The 17,310-nt window shown below is 42.4% G+C and overlaps 1 protein-coding gene across 4 annotated transcripts in view; it reads right to left on the bottom strand.

The window, feature by feature from the left end:
* Positions 1 to 5,569: 5,569 nt before the first annotated feature.
* The window catches only part of ST6GALNAC3 (ST6 N-acetylgalactosaminide alpha-2,6-sialyltransferase 3), a 308,982-nt gene continuing 297,241 nt past the window's right edge, over positions 5,570 to 17,310 (bottom strand). For all 4 annotated transcript variants that reach the window (XM_075002902.1, XM_075002901.1, XM_075002903.1 and 1 more), the window contains 2 exons: positions 16,430 to 16,537; positions 5,570 to 15,351 (listed from right to left, as the gene is read on the bottom strand). In XM_075002902.1, the coding sequence (XP_074859003.1) occupies positions 15,165 to 15,351; positions 16,430 to 16,537 (295 nt within the window). In that variant the 3' untranslated portion in view covers positions 5,570 to 15,164. The remainder of the gene's footprint in view (positions 15,352 to 16,429; positions 16,538 to 17,310) is intronic.

The following is a 17,310-nucleotide window of genomic DNA, read 5'->3' as shown; positions in this document are numbered from 1 at the left end:
AAGAACCAAAGTGAAATGCCAGAGAGAGACAGAAACGTCATAAAAACAAACCAAACACAGATGTTTAAAAGACAAAACTGGAAGAATAATTACAGTCAATAATGCTATGTCTAGCACCCCTTATCATTCCAATTACATTCTACTGATCAACAACATTGAAAGGTAATAAGCAGTATTTCCTTAAAACACATTAAACTGTCAAAATGCAAATTTATTCATTAAGTATAAATGAGTATGTTAAATATTCATGAATAGTTGCTTGCAGTATATAATTAATCCCATGGTCTGTGTGTCCAAAAGCATTTAGAAGATAAAGAGTAGAGAAAATGCTGCGGTGGAATGATAACCTTCTAAATATGCTTTAAAAGCAAAGGTCTAGAGCCTACTGGGTCCTAAACTATTACAAATATTTATAAGTTCATTGTAATACTTCGTTGGTATAGACACAAGTTTATGTGATTCTAGGTTGGTATCCCCAGTCTTTGCTGTCTTATAATCTGTTCAAGGAAAGAAACACTTAAGCACTAGTAAAGCAGCCTATTTGCTAGCTATGGACCAATTTAATTTAGCTTAGGGCCACAGCTAGACCTCAACTCCTGCATCTGAGCCAGCAAACACACCCCTCTGGCAAGGCTCCAGGGCTGGCGCAGGGCATCTCAGCACATCCCCCCACATGCATCTCCTGGCCCTGGGCAATTTAATCCCCCCTTTCTAGGGAGCCGTGCTGCCACCACCACCAGTAGCAGCATAGTGGGGCTAGGGCAGCTTCCGGCTGGTAGCTGTCTGCTGCTGCCCTCATGTCCCTGTGGCCTGGGGGAGATGTGAACAGAGCTGCCCCATGCATAGGACGGTTAGGGGCAGCTGCCCTGGACCTCACACTTTGGGGCCTCCCCTAGTGGCTGCCCCAACTATCCTATGGAAGAGATGGTCTCCAATATGCAGAGTAGCCCATAGGAATATGGGTGGGCTGGGGCTGGCAGCAGGGGGTCGGTCTCCCCCCACTCCCCATGGCAGATGGAGTTGTGGGGCAGCAGAGAGACCAGGCTGGCCTGGGGGATGCTGGTGGAATGGAGGAGAGGCTGCTGCATCATTCCACTTCCCCATGGCTCCTGCTGCTGCGGTGAGGGTGCGTGTGTGGTGGGAAGGGTGGGGGGGAGTACGACCCCTGCTACCACTCTGCACCAGGCCTGCCTGGTAATCCCCAGCTGCTAGGCCCCCAGCAGTGCCCAAGGGATGCAATGCAGGGTGAGGGTGCAGAAGGGGCAGGAAGAGGCAAGGTATGGGCAGAGCAGGTGCTGGGAGTGCGGCAAGGCTGGAGACACCCCCACCCAGGCCACACTGACTCAAATGCTGGCAGCTGCTTGAAGGCTGGATTATGGGCTGTAGATGGTTTGTGAGCATGGACCCTACTGTAGTCAATTATGGAAGCCTACTTAAGGTTTTAGTATCCACATTTGAAACACCCAAAGATGTCTCTGATGCCTTTGTTTTGTTTCTTGGTCTCTTTCTTTTCCTAGAATGGAAATCTTACACTCACTGGGCCTGTTGGTGGGATAATTTACTATTTCAAGCACTCTACGGCTGAGGCCACACTAGTTTCTCCTTTCAGAAGGGCTATGATAATGTCGCACTTCAGAATATGCTAATGAGGCACACCATGAATAAGCAGCACCTCATTAGCATAATGGTGGCTGCGGGTGCTTAGAAACTGCTGGTTTCAAAACACAAGCTGCCCATGTAGCCCGGAGCTTTTCAAAATGGCTCCCTCCCCCACTACACGGGTGGTGTGTGTTTGGAAATGGGCAGTTTCGAAACCTGTGAGGCTGCCATTATGCTGATGAAGTATTGCATATTCTTGGCAACACTCATCAGTATATTTTGAAGTGCCACATTACTGGAGCTCTTCCAAAAGGCGGGGCTAGTGTGGCCATGGCCTAAGAGATGAAAAAAATTCCCTACATAGTCACTTGGGGGCTAGCACAACAAGAAGCAGTTTGATTATGTTTCTTGTTTCTACACATAGATGAAATGACAGTGCCCTTCACTTAAATATGTATTCACTTTGCATTTCTTCAGTTCCCATAACTCCTTCCCAGTAATTCACACTTTGCTTTCAATACTTCTTACCTCAGTAGCTCTCACTGGCTATGACTGGAGGAACTAATCTTTGGGGCAATTTGTTTCTAGCAATAAAAATATACCGATTAAAATAAAAATAAGAATTACACATTAATCCAAAAACCTCCCTGTAGTGCTCCCTCTAATTCTCTGCAATGTATTTTAATTGTCTAGTTTACTGAGTGTAGCTTTAATCTACCTGCCAGTAACTGTGCAAGGGTCAACTACACAACTGCCTTCTCACCTCATAGTTCTCTAACAGAGCAAAAGGACAGCCAAGTGCTCCCATCATGGGCAATGGAGTCTCTAAGACAGTGGAATGTAGGCTGTCCCATATGGCTCTGGGGAGTCTGCTGGTCTTGTGGGTATATTAATCTCACAGAGAGCGGAACATGCAAAATGATGATTCACAGTCCCAAATTGTTTCAGACCTGATGTCCACAGTAGCTGCAGATGCTCAGAAATTGAATACTTAAAGGGCCTGTCAATATGATATCATCTGTTCTCTCCACCTGCTAGTGAAAGGGCTGTACCAAGCAAATAATTTTCTAGAGTTTTGCCAAGTTTCATTTTAAATACCACCGGAGATGCCCTTCCCCCTTTTCCCTTGGAGACTATTAAAAATAATTGACTAAGCAGAACCATGGTTAGGCAAGGAAACCACCAGGCTTCAGGATAGATGACACCACCAATCTTTCACTCATCAAAATCACAGAAGATGGAGAAGTGCAACTGGCAGAGCATTGGAACAAGGCAGCGTCAAAATTGAATGGTTGCCTCTCAAGTGTGATGATGTTCATAGCAAACTGTTGGGAACCAAATGGATGTCTCAGTTGAAAGACATAAGCCTGAAGGGCCTGGTCTGATGAAATATACACATTTAAGAACAGACACTAAATCTCAGTCACTGTGTCTACACAGCTACTGGGAAGAGCGTTTCTTAGCTCGTGTAGATATATTCATGCTATCTTTGCTTGAGGTAGCATGCAAAACATATGAGGTTGAGGTGGGCACAGAACTCTCCTGACAAGCGCCCTGGAGGTTAATAAAATGGAAGTGATTGTAGGCTAAGCTCACAGAAAGCACAGCTGTGCTCAAAGGTATTTGTTTTAGTATGTGACTATTATGCGTTCACAGGAACCACTGTGCATGCATCAAGGCTCTTGTTTTAATCATGACATTAAAACATTGCAATAATTAAATTTTATTACATAAGCACAGGTGGACCCACAATGCCTAACAATGAATTCACATTCATATGCCATGCCACAGCATTTGAGTGTGAACCAAGATCAAAAATAACCTACAAAACTAACAGAGCTGCATGGACAAAGGGATGAAATGAATCCATATTTCATCATGTTATTAGTGTGCACGTGCAGCTCATGCACTAATGACTCTGAAGGGAACATTAGTGTGTATCCAGTGAGTACATTTGAAAAATAACACACCAGTGCTTAACAGGTCCCTTAGCAGGGTACCAGATTTGAAAGACCCTTTGAAGTCAATCTGCAAATGCCATTTCTTTCCGACTCCACGTCCTCCTTCTGGACACCATTGTCTGTACACCACAGGATGGGATAGGAACATGTCCTTCCATCCGGTGCTCCAGTTTTCCACAGGTCAGATTAGGTATGAGAATCTGGTCCTCTTTAGCTGATACAGAGGCTGTATTATATATCACAGCCTAGAAGTCTGTCGGTCATCAGTGGCTCTACTAGCTGTGAAATAGAAGAGACAAATACTCCTTATGATTAGACATGAGCTTTCAAACAACACTCTAGCTCTGGAGTGCTCTCTGTGTGCTGAAGACTCTCTCTTACTTGGTTCGGCTTATGAGGCCTTTCTTCGCATTTATGAGGACTGATTTGGATTTTGCATGCCTCAGCGGAACGCAGCCACCCTGCAGCGGGAGAAAGGCCGTGGCTCCAGGCAACGGAGACGGGAGAGGAGGGGACAGCGCCCATCCATGGAGCCGCCACCCCGGGCACCTCAGCCTGCCCCCGCCTTTACCTTGACACTGCTGTGGCTGGTCTGGGTCTCTGCCTTGGCGCTGCAGCAGCGGCGCACCCCAGCCCGGCCAGAGGCCTGGGGCTCCCTGTGCTCCTGGTGGCACGGGCTGGGGCCGGGTGGAGGCTGGTGGCTCTGGTAGCTGAGTACCAAGGGGATGGAGTTGGCTGCGTCATTCTTGATGAAGATGCCATGCAGGGGGCTGGCAGCATCCTGCGAGAGGGCAGCAGGCTGGTGCAGGGGGTAACTCGTTCGAGTCCCAGCAGTAGATCGCTCGGCGAGATGTGGATTCTGGGCATGCAGACCATCCCGGCCCCACAGCTGCTGCTTGCCCCCCACCCAGGCGGCTAGGGGGCCACTGCTGCCTGCCCTGTGCAGCTGTGCCTCGGGTGCCACATCCATCCCACTTAGCACCTGGCTCGCCTGCTGCTGCCGCCTCAGTCGCCACTGGCGAGGCCTCTCTGCCGCGCAGCCCCGCATGAGTGAGACATCGCCCCTCACCAGCCGTGGGCCCCCTGTGCCTGCCTAGCTCCCTGTGTGGCCAGCCCCTGCCGCCATCCCCTCCCTGCTTAACCTAAACTGCACTCAGGCAGGGCTGCCTCCCGGTGCCCTGTTCTGCCCTGCCCACCCCCTTGCACTGGCCCTGCTTCTGCAGCCGCAGGCAGCTACCCAGCTTTGCATCCCCCTCCCAGGCGATCTTCGATTTCCTTTCCCTTTGCAGCCCTGTCTCTGCACCAGGGACAGCCCCCCGAAAGCAGGTAAACAGCCATATTATAGAGTAATTAATGAAGAGAAAATGTCTTGTTCGGTTGTGTTATGATAACTAATGTTAACTGTTGAAGTAATTGTGTTCATTTTAATGGGATTTGGTGGTGTTTTAGCATAAATGGATGTAAAGTTTGGGGCTCAGGAATGCATAAAATTTTTTCACATTGAAATTAATGGTAATTACGTTTTTGACTTACGAGAATTCACCCTAAGAGGGGTTTTTCAGGAACAAATTTCTCTCGTAAGGTGGGGGAAGACTGTACTCCAAACACTTAGCTGCTTAACTTTACTGCCAATGAAGTGAATTAGTACAGCCCACATATTTATATTTAAGCATGTGTTTTTGCAGGATCAGGGCTGGATTTATGTGTTTAAAATGTCATCAGATACTAATGTCTTCTGAGTAACAGTAATAATTCAAGCAGTATTCTTGTACCGTCTTTCTTTGAAGCAGGCAACTTTTTGTTGGTCAGGGACTTTGGTTTGTGTGTGTGTGTGTGTGTGTGTGTGTGTGTGTGTGTGTGTGTGTGTGTGTGTTTTATGAACTATCATATACATTTGCAGAAGAGTATAAATAAATAATACTTGTTTTGCACACAGATGTGCACAAATGATATAACAAAAATATTCTCTGACAGAGACTGGAAATTGTACCCATTTATTGTTCAGACTTTAAAATGTCCTAGGCACAATTTTGCATATACAGAGAGAGCGCATAAAAATAATCCAAATGGGAGTGAAAAGTAAGTAGTACACAGTAGGAAAACTGACATTGCAAAACACTCAAATAAATTTTAACATACAAAAGACTCTTAAATCTAGAGAGCTATACATATTATGTAGGCATTTGCCAGCACTAACAAAAGCAAATAAAAAAGAAATATAATAGTATATGAAACTTCTAATTAAATTCATTACAGTAATATGTAATAGTAACTTCACAAAAATAGAAGAACACTTGCAAATCATGTATACACACACCCAAGAGAACTAATGGAATTCAAGAACAACAAAAATTGCCCCTGTAAAAAGATGAAAGGAAGATGTGCATTATATTATATATATATATATATATATATATATATATATATATATATATACATGCTATGTAAAAACAAGGAACCCATTAACAGAGCAATAATAATAACACGTGTGTACACAATAAAATGCCTATTTAGAGTAAATGGAATGAAAATGAAATCTAATGAAAACAGACCTCTTTCCATATTGCGCGCTCTACTTCATCTCAGTCCTGACTTGTGGAGCAAATTTAGGACATGATCCTGTGAGGCGCTGAGACCCCCTCAGTCCATATTACCTGACAGGATTCAGAGCTGAAAAAAGCATGGCTATAAAAGAAGCCCAGGTCAAGAAATATGGAGCAGAAAGACCCAGCCAAAAGATTGTTTTGCTACATGGGGTTAGCAGAAGTTACTCTTCCCAGTGTATCAGGACATTAGTGAACACAAAGCAACAAAGAATTCTGCATTTACTAGCTCCGTCTGTAAGAAATATTTGTTTTCCTCACTCTGATTTGGTAATCCAGTACCTGGAAAAATGCTTATTGAGATATCAAAAACATGCATTGTGTGCCTGGGCTGAAGAAGAGTAGATGGAAGCCCTAACAGCAATCAGAAAAGGAAAAAAAAATTCCCAGCCTCTGAAAAGTAAGTGTCAGGAATTTCAACAGGAACAAACTCTGCAGCCACCACATTCACACTGTCACATATGGAAATCATGCAAAAAATAAGGTACTTGCACAGGAGTCAAACATTTGTGAATGCTGCCCTACACAACACAAGGTATGCGACGCTGCCTGTGTCAAGAAAGTCATTCCTGAGGTTATACCGACATGTGGGCTTTCCTTATAGCAGGACACCGAAACAATAGCAGAGCCTCAGGGTAGGTTCACAAAATCCTGTTTAACTATGTCTGATATTCAAGTGAAAAATGTCAACTTTAGTAAATGTTTCCTGACTGACTTCACTAGTTTATATGTCACAGTCTGCTAATGGCACTGGTATAGGTTTGAAGCAAAGCAGTGCAGCTCAATGTCATGCAACGTTAGAGAGAAAAAGCTACTATTGCTTAAAATATGTTGGCACACAACTTTCGTTCTCTGTTACAGTGTGAAAATAAAATAATACATAACATGCCATCATGCATACTACATGGTAAGAACATGCATTAGTTCAAGTGACCATTTTTTTTAGGGCTGGCAAATCAGAATGGTACAGGACCATATCAACATACTAACACCTGCATTTGTACTGGACTTGTAAGAGCAGCCAATGATACATTTAAACTCAAATGTTGGAAGGGGCCATGAGCTCATTACCTTTGCATGCAAGTTAAGCTTAAAACATACTGACAATAACACAACCCAATGGCATTTCAGCTGATTAGCCCCCTCTACCAAGACCCCAATACTCACACCACTTGTACCTGGGTGGTAGATTATGACCCTATGACTACATCTACATTAGGGGAAAACTACGAAATGGCCATGCCAATGGCCAAATTAGAGAATACTAATGAATATTCCGTGCCTCATTAGCATGCCGTCAGCCACAGCACTTCAAAAGTGCCACTTTTTGCTTGCGCGTGGCTCGTCTACATGGGGGGGGGCCTTTTCGAAAGGACCCTGCAAACATCAAAATCCCCTTATTAGAAGTGCCACAGGGAGGGGGGAAGGCAGCTATGAGTAGCCATGGACTGCCCTGTTTGTAGTGAAGGATGAGAATCATCTAAGGACGCTGGGGGGAAAGGGGCAAGTTTGGGGACCAAACTGGCCATGACGCACTGGGCTGCCAAGCAGATGGCTCTGCCCTCCTGGAAATCCTTATTTTGGATTTCATTCCTTCCCCCATTAGTCTCCTCTTGGAGACTGCACCTGGGGACCCCCAATCTAGTCCATGGAAATGAATATTCTGTGGGTTATGAACCATGGCGTAAAGTAAACAAACAACACATTGTTTCCTGAAGCTACGTGTAGGAGCCCAGCAGTACTCAGGAAGGAACGTTTGGAGGTTGGTTGTTTATTCACCAAGGCATTCTTCACCTCTGCGTGTGTAAGTCACATTTCTCTGTAGCCTAAAAGAACAGAAAGACACACATCTGCAGGAAATGAAACATCTTCTGCTCAAAGCAGCTACCCATGCCAAGTCAGGAAAAGACAAAAAAACCCACAACCAAATAAGCTAACAGAAAAAAAAGCATTTGTTGTACTCAATAGGTACCATTGTCCAAGGACAGCTCTCAGCTGATGCTTTGGAGACTGACATGGAATTTTACTCTTGTGGTTACTCTAAAGTGCATCAAAAACAAAGTACCAGATTAGCTCCAGCATCACCAGAAGCATATGTGAAATACAGTTGGAGATGATTTGCAACCGGACACAAGCACCAATGTGTAAAGTGCCTGTTTTCCCACCGTCTCAGGGAAGTACACATGCATAACTCAAGGAAGGGTGTTCTTGTTTCATGGGTAAGCGTCTGTGCACTGATACCAGCCACCCTGAAGGGGGTTCTAGAGTGGCAGCTCTGGTGACAGAACGTTGCTCAGGACAGCCCCTGCAGTGCTGAGCTTGCTCTCCCTTGACATTGTCCTTGTTACTATTAATACAGTGCAATAGTGCACATGATTGGTTACCCCTGTTTATATGACTGCCAAGACGCAATAGTGATGGGTATTCTGTGCCTGATTCAAAACCACTAAAGTCATTGGAGATACCTTCACTGACTTCAGTGCGTTTTGGATTAGGCCTTCAGTGTCTGCTCAGGCCTATTTCATAGTAATGAGCAGTCTGTGAATATTAAAGTGATAGCTAGATTGACCTCTCCTTTTTTTTAAAAAAAAAAAAAAGGCTTTGAACACAGTCTGCTCCAGCTCAGACTCTTTCAGTTTAATGATGTCATTCCTATGACCTTTTGTAATTTCATAAATTTCAGAGCTGAAGGCCAGAAGGGACCATTATATCATCTAGTCTGACCTCCTGTATAACACAGACCATTATATTTCATCCAAATACCCTATGCTGAGCCCAGTGGCTTCAATTAAATTAAAACATTTGTTTAGTCCTCAGAAGAGTAAACTGTTCTGTGTCTCAGATAGAGAACACACAAGACTGAGGTGTCACCAATGCCCAAGATCCCTGAAATGGCCATGAACTCATTAGGTGAGATATGCCCAGATAATCCTGGCAGGCAATCAACACCCAGCCCTCACAGTGGAAAATTCCTTCCCAACCTCAAATATGGCAATCACTTAGATCCTGAACATGTGACCAAAACATACAAGCCAGGCATCTAAGACGGGGAACCTCAATCCCCACCCTTGCATTTGTGCATCCTGAACAGGAGAGAGAGTCAGCTGCTTCTATGGAACCGCCTCCTCTCTCCTCTGTAACTTGCAGACTCCTCTCTAAGGAGAGAAGGTGGAACACTGGCCAATGGGAGGGGAGGAGAGTGCAGGTCAGAGCCATTTTCCAGAGACTGACTAGAAACCACAATTCAGGTGACACACAACATTACGTGCAACTGCAGTATCGCCAGAAATGTATCCAAGTTACTTACCTGTCACTTGCTAACATGCAACATGGAAAATATTTTGTGAATGTTTTCACTCCTGTTTTTCCCACTTTTCCTAAGACAACATCAACATTTTTGAAAGCTGTTTACCAACTCTACATGCCACATAGAACGTATGCAAAATAAATGCCTCCTGTATTTTAACCTTTTATCTAAGCTAGGACCAGAGCTGGAATTTACTTCTTTGACATGAATGAAAAAATATTCACAAATATATGTTTGATAAATATTTAACTATCTAAGAGCTGACTGAATTAAGATACAAATATTTGTGGTTCCCTTATTTGATGACAGATGGCAAAAAACACTGCCAAATTATTTGTGAATATCAGTCTACCAGGTATCTCTGAAGTTTACAGATCGACTGCTTCCTTTATTTATTCACGAGTACTCACTTGAAAGAGGGATCCTCAAATAAAGTAAGCAAACAGCATATAATTAAGGTGAGGTAATTTGTAGTATTCTTTTAAATAAAGACTAAGGGCTGTTCTAACTACTCTCAACACAGCCACACAACAAAAGTCTTTCTTCCACACTGTAGTGCTGATTTCTAACAAATTCCCACAAAGCAATGGTTTCACAGAATCAGCTTTAACACACTCGTCACAGTTCCTTATCCATATAATAAAATAATGAAACTCTGCCTTTAGTTTATGCTAAAGACAGGCTAATTTAAATAAAGGAAGTGATGTTCATTTACTCTGGTGTGGATGAAGCTTGATACAATGTCTCTAAAGGTGGCTTTGCTCAACTTGCAATTCAGGGATTCTATTACAAGCAGGGAGCAGCACTTCTTGGTTAGTCTTGTGACAATTGAGTCTAATGACATTTTCAATTCTGCTACACATTTAGCTGTTATGCCTAGCAATGTATTTATCTAAATGGCCTTGCACTGGATGAATCATTCCATACAGTGTGTGAATATTCCACAAAAAGTTGCAATAGATTCCATTCATTTTAGAATCATTGTCTTTTTAGCAAAGTTTTTTTCTTAAAAATACAGATTAAAAAATAATTGTGGTGTATTTCCCAAAGACAGACTTTTTAGGGAGAAACTGATTGGTAGCCTTAGGCTCTCCGAATTCCTCCATTTAGGCCCCAATCCAGCAGTTCATTCTAATGAGCAACACACATACATAACTTCAATGCGACATAAGAATGCTCTTCATGCCATGCGTGTTCAGCAATACACCAGTGCTTTGCCTGAGTTCCCATTTGTACCAGAATAGGTGAATGTCAGTCAGTATTTACCTAGAAACTGCCTAGTCAGTAAAGAATAATAATAGCTAGTTCTTACGCAGCACTGGGTGATTGGCAGATCTCAAAGTGTTGTATAAAGGTCAATATCATTATCCCTCATTTCCAGATGAAGAAACTGAGGTATGGAGAGGTCACAGAGCCAGCCTTTAGTAGAGCAGTGGTTAGACCCCACCCCCTCCTGTGTCCCTGTCAAGTGCTATAGCCACTCAGACAAGGTGCACATTTTTCCAACATAATATACTGTGAATGCCGAACAGAATGCGAAGTCAGAACTGAACGCACAGAGAAGAGAGGCCTTCGATAGCAGAATGTGTGTTAACCACTGTCTGTAAACACACATTGCAAATTTTAAACCACCTTGAGGTCTGGTTCACACTAGGTATCAAAGTTAATCCCAGATACGCAATGCTAGCCATGCCATTTGTGTAGCTAGAATCAATGTATAAGGATCGATTTTCTTTCCTGGTGTAAACCAGGGGTCTTTGGGCTCGTACTGACATCCCTTACTCTTCATGTCAGCCTGGAGTACCATGGTTGACAGCTGAATCCAGAGAGATTGATTTTGCCACATCTTCAGACATTGGGCAAAACTGACCCCTGGAAGATTGATCATAGTGTGCTGACCCCCCATAAGTATAGATATACCCTAAGTCTTCAAGTATTACATTAATAAAAAATACCATTTGTGGACTAGTGAGTGCGATGTCCTGATTACTCTTGGAGAATGTTATTTAATTTATATAATTGTGTTAAATATTTGTCTTGGCCCTGTTTATTTTTCAGACTAGGCTTCACATACTTTACAACAGATTTACGTGGACTGAACAAATTCCGCTTATCTTAATACTTTCTTGACTTCAGGCTGGAATGATATTGAAATATTGTTCTTTCCACATATGGAAAAATATACACACAGAAGATCTTTATGATTTCTTTATTGTGGAAAAAATTTGGAGAGAGAAGTGGGTCTTTGTCACCATAATGCTTAGAATGACACTGCCAAGGTGGGTGTTTTAGTCCATGGCTAAAGCTGGATAAAGAAAAAGGAATAACCAGTCTGGATGGAAAGTGCACACAATATTTGACCTGCTTCCCTACTGATGTACACACAAAGATGACGACAGCAGTATACTGTAGAACAATTGTAGGCTATGGCTCTGAGAAATCTACAGGTTGAACCTCTCTACTCTGGCACCCTTTTGCCTGGCAACATCCTTAGTCCGGCATAATTTTAGTTAGTTGGACAACCACTTATCATAGGTGTGGCCAAGTTTCCTGTGGTCCCATAAGTTTGTTTATGGCCACCAGTCCTAGCTCTCTGTGTTCTGTGCTGTTATTTAGCTGTAATTTACCCCTAAACGTCTTCTAAGAGCCCAGCAGGCTGTGGAAGTGTTGGTAATGCTGCCAGATGAGAAAGTTTCAGCCTGTATTACCCATCACGTAGATTTTTTTCCTCACATGAAGGGCCCTTTCACCCACCTGCACAATTTCTGCCCCTATCCCAACTTCTTCTTCATTAACCCCTTCAATGCTGACACCTCATCTCACCTGATTTTCCTCACTTGGGTTCCTTTTCCCACAGGTGATTTTACACTTTTCCCCATTTTGCCCTTGTACAGTATGCAGAGGACATCCCTCATAGCATGGTGTGCCCTGCAGCCTTGTGTTCGTCCTTCGGATACACTGGAACCTCCTGAATCCGGGTGTTCCTAGTACAGGAACACCAGTGGTTTGGACCTGGCAGGAGGAAGGGGCTGTGCACAGCCACTACCCAACTCCCAGCTGAGGGAACAGCAGCACGGAAGAGCACTTATCTTGAGGCTTTTTCCCCATGGCTCCCATAGTGGCAGGAGTGATGCAATGCCGGGGCGTGATGGGGGGCACAGACCATGTAAGTGTCTTGCCCCCATCGCCCTCATATACCCTTGTGTCACCACACACCCTTACCACCAGCATGGACACCCATGGTCCAGAAAATTCCATAATCCAGCATAGCCTCTTTCCCAAAATTGTTGGATTAAAGCGGCTCAAGTGTACCTCATTGCAGCTCCCTTAATAACATTCAATCCATTCAAATCTAGGAGACGTGTATGCATATAGCAAATCTAACTCACAGTTGCAACCTTTATCACCCATTCCCCCTTGCTTCATTTCAGCCCTTGCTACATTGGTCTTTAACAGAGTTTAAACTTTTGGGAGATAGGGCATTGTAATAGTTTTTTCATTGTTTATATATTAAGTAAATGCAAGGCACTGTACAGACACGTTTTGCATGGCAGTGTCTGGCTTGACAAGCTTGCAATCAAAGAAGAAGGATGGAGTGAGGAAATGCGACCAGTCTCAGTTTGCAGAGGCAGAGAGAGATCAGATGCCCTGCCTGAGGTCACCCAGAGAAATTGTGACAAAGCCAGGCACTGAACCTAAATCATCTGAAGCTTAATCCAGCGCCTTAATCACAAACCCATCAGAGCTGTGCCTGCCGTGAACCATGCAAACGTATGGCACACAATAGGTAATAAGGAGAGAGAGCTCATGTATTTTAAAAAGCTTCAGGAAGTTGCGGCAACGGAAAAAGCCAGCAGCATAGTCCAAGGGTAATGGAGAAGAAACACTGATATCACCCTCAACAACAAAGGGAAATGGTGTTTCTTCTTCCTTAGAGAAGGTTGGTGCTTAATGATGATGAAAAAGGATATATATGCTCTGGACATATCAAATATAGATTTACATATACAAAGATACATTAGGCAATTCAGTCAGTATACAAATACATGTAAAAACAGAGAGACAAGGTAGGTGAGGTAATTGTCCCTCTCATACCCTGGGACCAGCACAGCTACAACAACACTGCAAACATGTAAAAATAGGTTTTTCCTTTCTCCTTTTCATGATTTACAAAAGCATACAAAGTGTCCTGTTTAATAGTGTGAGTACGCCCTGAGCGCAACGATCCACACATACTTTTTTCACAGTACTGGTTATCATAAAGTTGAAACTCACATTCCAGGTGCGAAAATGTACTTAGGAAATGTTTCAAACTGAAAGAAACTTAAACATCTATTTAAATACAGTCAAAAAAGGTCACACGTTTAGCTGAATTATTTTCAGACTAATTTTTTTTTTTTTTTTTTGCTGCAGTTGAAATAACAAGTTCATTTTGAACCAGGTATTTCAATTAGAGATGGGTGTGTGTTAAAATTCATGAGCAGCCCAATTGATGCAATAATTCTGTGAGGCTCTGAGAACCCTCAACTCCAACTGCAAGCTGAGGGAATTCAGTGTTAGAAAGAACACAGAATATAAAAAGAAGTGCACAGCATCTTGCAGGGTCATATCCTGACATGGATGCCGCTCTCCTCAAAAAATCCACATACAAGAATGCATGCCAAATGCCACTGGTGTTGCCATAACAATAAATGCTTATATACAGTTTTTCATGTTCAAAACATTCTCACAAGACCTTTGTGAGGTAAATCAATCACCATTTTTAAAGGTGGAGAAACTGAGGTGGAAAGGTGAAAGAAATTGTGCAAGACTGAAATCACAACCCAGAAGTTCTGTGCTCCAAGTTCTCTTACCCCGAGACTTCCCCCACCATGTTTTCACACCATTTGTAGACATATTACTTCAAAAAACAGGTACAATTTAGGGAGCTATTCCAAACAGCAAAATACCATTGATGGATGGTGGAGCATCATTCTCCAAAAATAATACTACCATCTGAGATGGTGTTCCAATGAAGTACATCATTCAAAATGATGGAGGCCAACTTACAGGGAAGTAAGTAGGCAATCAGAACTTCTGTGGTATCTATGGACCTTGGACCGCTGAACATCTTTCTGCATGGGAGTTTCCTACAGTTCAGGAGTCATTATTTAGCCCCCTCTAATTTTTGCACACCCAGAGAGCACGGATGTATATGCAAGTGTGTACAAATATTGCCACACTGGCAGCCCTTAAAATGTATCCAGTTCTATGCAAGACGAAGATGCAGTTACCTCTGAATCTACTGTCTTCCCTTGCATTTTCTATAGGAAGTTATCTTTAGTACCGCAAATCTTGAGGTAAATTAACTGCAAATAGTTATTTTAATCACCGAAGGCAACTGGAAAGCTTTTAAGGGCCAGCAATCTATGGGCATGCTCGTATACAACGTGAAATCACTGCTAAACTGTTGTCTTGAATTAAAATGCAGTCAAAATGTAAAGTGCATTATGTGGTATATAACCCTTAGTGATAAAATAAGCAGCTCATCTGTCTTCCACAAACTGACAAGTTTTACTTAAGAGCTGAACCACCAATTTCTCCATCATCAAATTTCAGTTTCGTTTATCTAGTGTGAGAAAATCTGTCAGAAGTATGCAAGGCCATTGCAAACGGAGGCATCTTTTCTATGATGCTACTAAAGAACAACCAACATCAAGACAGTGTCCAGTTGGGGTGTGTAAATATTATCATGTGCTTCTGGGCCCATTTTGCAAATACTTTCTTTTCTGTGATAAACCTATGGCCTCCATAGGGAGCATTTTCATGCAGAAAGTACTCATCACATTCATCTCTTCCTGGCTCATAATAATGGTAAGGGACCTTTCGAAAGGCTTCTGACCTGGGAAGGAAAACAAAATACAGACACAGGTTAACACACGCTCCAGAAAATCTATGACATACATTGTAATCCATTGGTATTCCCATCCAAGTACCTTGTAGTGCACTGACAGCTATCATCTAAGAAACCCTTCCATTACAATAGGTACACAGTGTGGGTTGTGGATATTTTAATAGGTCAAATAAATAAAATAGGTCCATAAGCTATACCTACTAGTTAGCATAGGATTATAGACAGAGCCAAGAGAATACTCCTCAAGATCGTTCTATTAAAAAGCTACCCAAGGAATCAATGTCTCTAAATGGCAGGTTCTCATACCAGAGAAATATTAATCCTGGAACTTTTCCCTGCAACAAACCCCATTGCCAACTCTGTCCATATATTGGCCACGTCTACACTATAGGGTTTTGTCGACAAAACGTCAGTATTCGATTTGTGATTAACTCCAGCCGAGAAGAACCTGGGTCGTCATCTTTATCAAATGAGGAAGTGAGCTCTTGCTGAGGGATTCAGGTGAGAAAAGGTGAGAACAGAGGAGAAAGGGAGTCTCTTCTCTCTGAGAAGGGCCTGAGTGAGGCAGGTGAATAGAAGAAGGATTTGGGGAATCTCATTAATTGGTATGGTGGGCTCTGGAAAGGGGAAGGGCACAAAGCACCCTGATGGGTATATTTCACAAATAAGAAATTTTAATGCATTAAGAAAACAAAGAGTACTTTTATCGACATGTTTCAGCATGTCTACTTGTACACGTTCAAACATGTCTATGCAACTACACTTTGTCAAAAGAGCAAAAATGTTCCTCATTTCCCAGCTAAACTCCAAGACTTCAGAAAGTCTTTGATTAAAAGAGTTTCTTATGACATTTGACTTTCAAGTTTTATAAATGGTCTTTATTTTACCAACACTAAGTACTGTATCAGAACGAAATACACTGACTATATAGCATCTTGTCAGTGCAGAACACTGGGGAAATGGATATCTAATCCATTTTGGGGATTTATGATATTAAAATGAATTGTGAATTTTTGACAAGATATCAGAAATGTAGATTCATGAAAATAATTTCCTGTGATCTTACTTGCAGTAGGTGTCATTAATCATCCCATACACATGAATTCCATAGCAGGCATCCATAGCAAGAATTAAGGTAAACCAACCAGTGCTGAGATATGAACCTGACTGGACTCTGTAAAAAAAAATACAACAACAAACACAACAAATTACAATGAGAAATTACTAGCCTTTTATCAAGGAAATTTCACAGTTACCTAGGCCAAAAGGCTTTAAGCAACTCCACAATCTGTCAAACATACACACTTACTTGGAATTGTTATAGCTGTTCTCTAATTCTTTCCAGCTTGGGGCCTCAGGCTACAGCCCACCAAAGAAAAGCCATATGTTCAACAACTCATGACCCATAAGGTGCAACATAATTTATTTGTACATTTGAAAGCCAAATTAACACAGCAGGGTAGATGACAGATAACCATCACTGCCAGGAGCCAAAATGAAAGGAATTCGTATACCCACCTGTGCATATGCTCATGTACACAAGAACTATTAATAGAATGCAATATTTAAGTTTACACATACCATACATCTTTTAAAGTTGTGTTGACAATCAGCTGGTAGAATCAAAAGCTATTTTGAAAAATATAATCATCATTCACTATGACGACATTCTTGTACCAAGAGAGGAAAATGTAAAGGAATATGGTTACTGGTTTGGCAACACTTACCAATGCAACTAGCTCCACTGGAAACAAAAGGACCACTTGCATGAATGTGAACTGATCGTACAGATAAGGCTCTGGCCTACAGGTTCCCAATGTCTCCTTTTGTTTTTGTTCTGTTTTGTCTTGTTGTTTTACTGTTTCTGATAAAAAGGAATATGCTAGGCACTAAGAATGAGGTTCACAAGCATAGTTAGGTTCCTGATTCGCATTTAAACACCTTTGT

The sequence above is a fragment of the Carettochelys insculpta genome, chromosome 9 (genome assembly GCF_033958435.1).
Source record: "Carettochelys insculpta isolate YL-2023 chromosome 9, ASM3395843v1, whole genome shotgun sequence".
Classification (NCBI taxonomy): domain Eukaryota; kingdom Metazoa; phylum Chordata; order Testudines; family Carettochelyidae; genus Carettochelys; species Carettochelys insculpta.
This window is presented reverse-complemented; position numbering and strand designations above follow the sequence as displayed.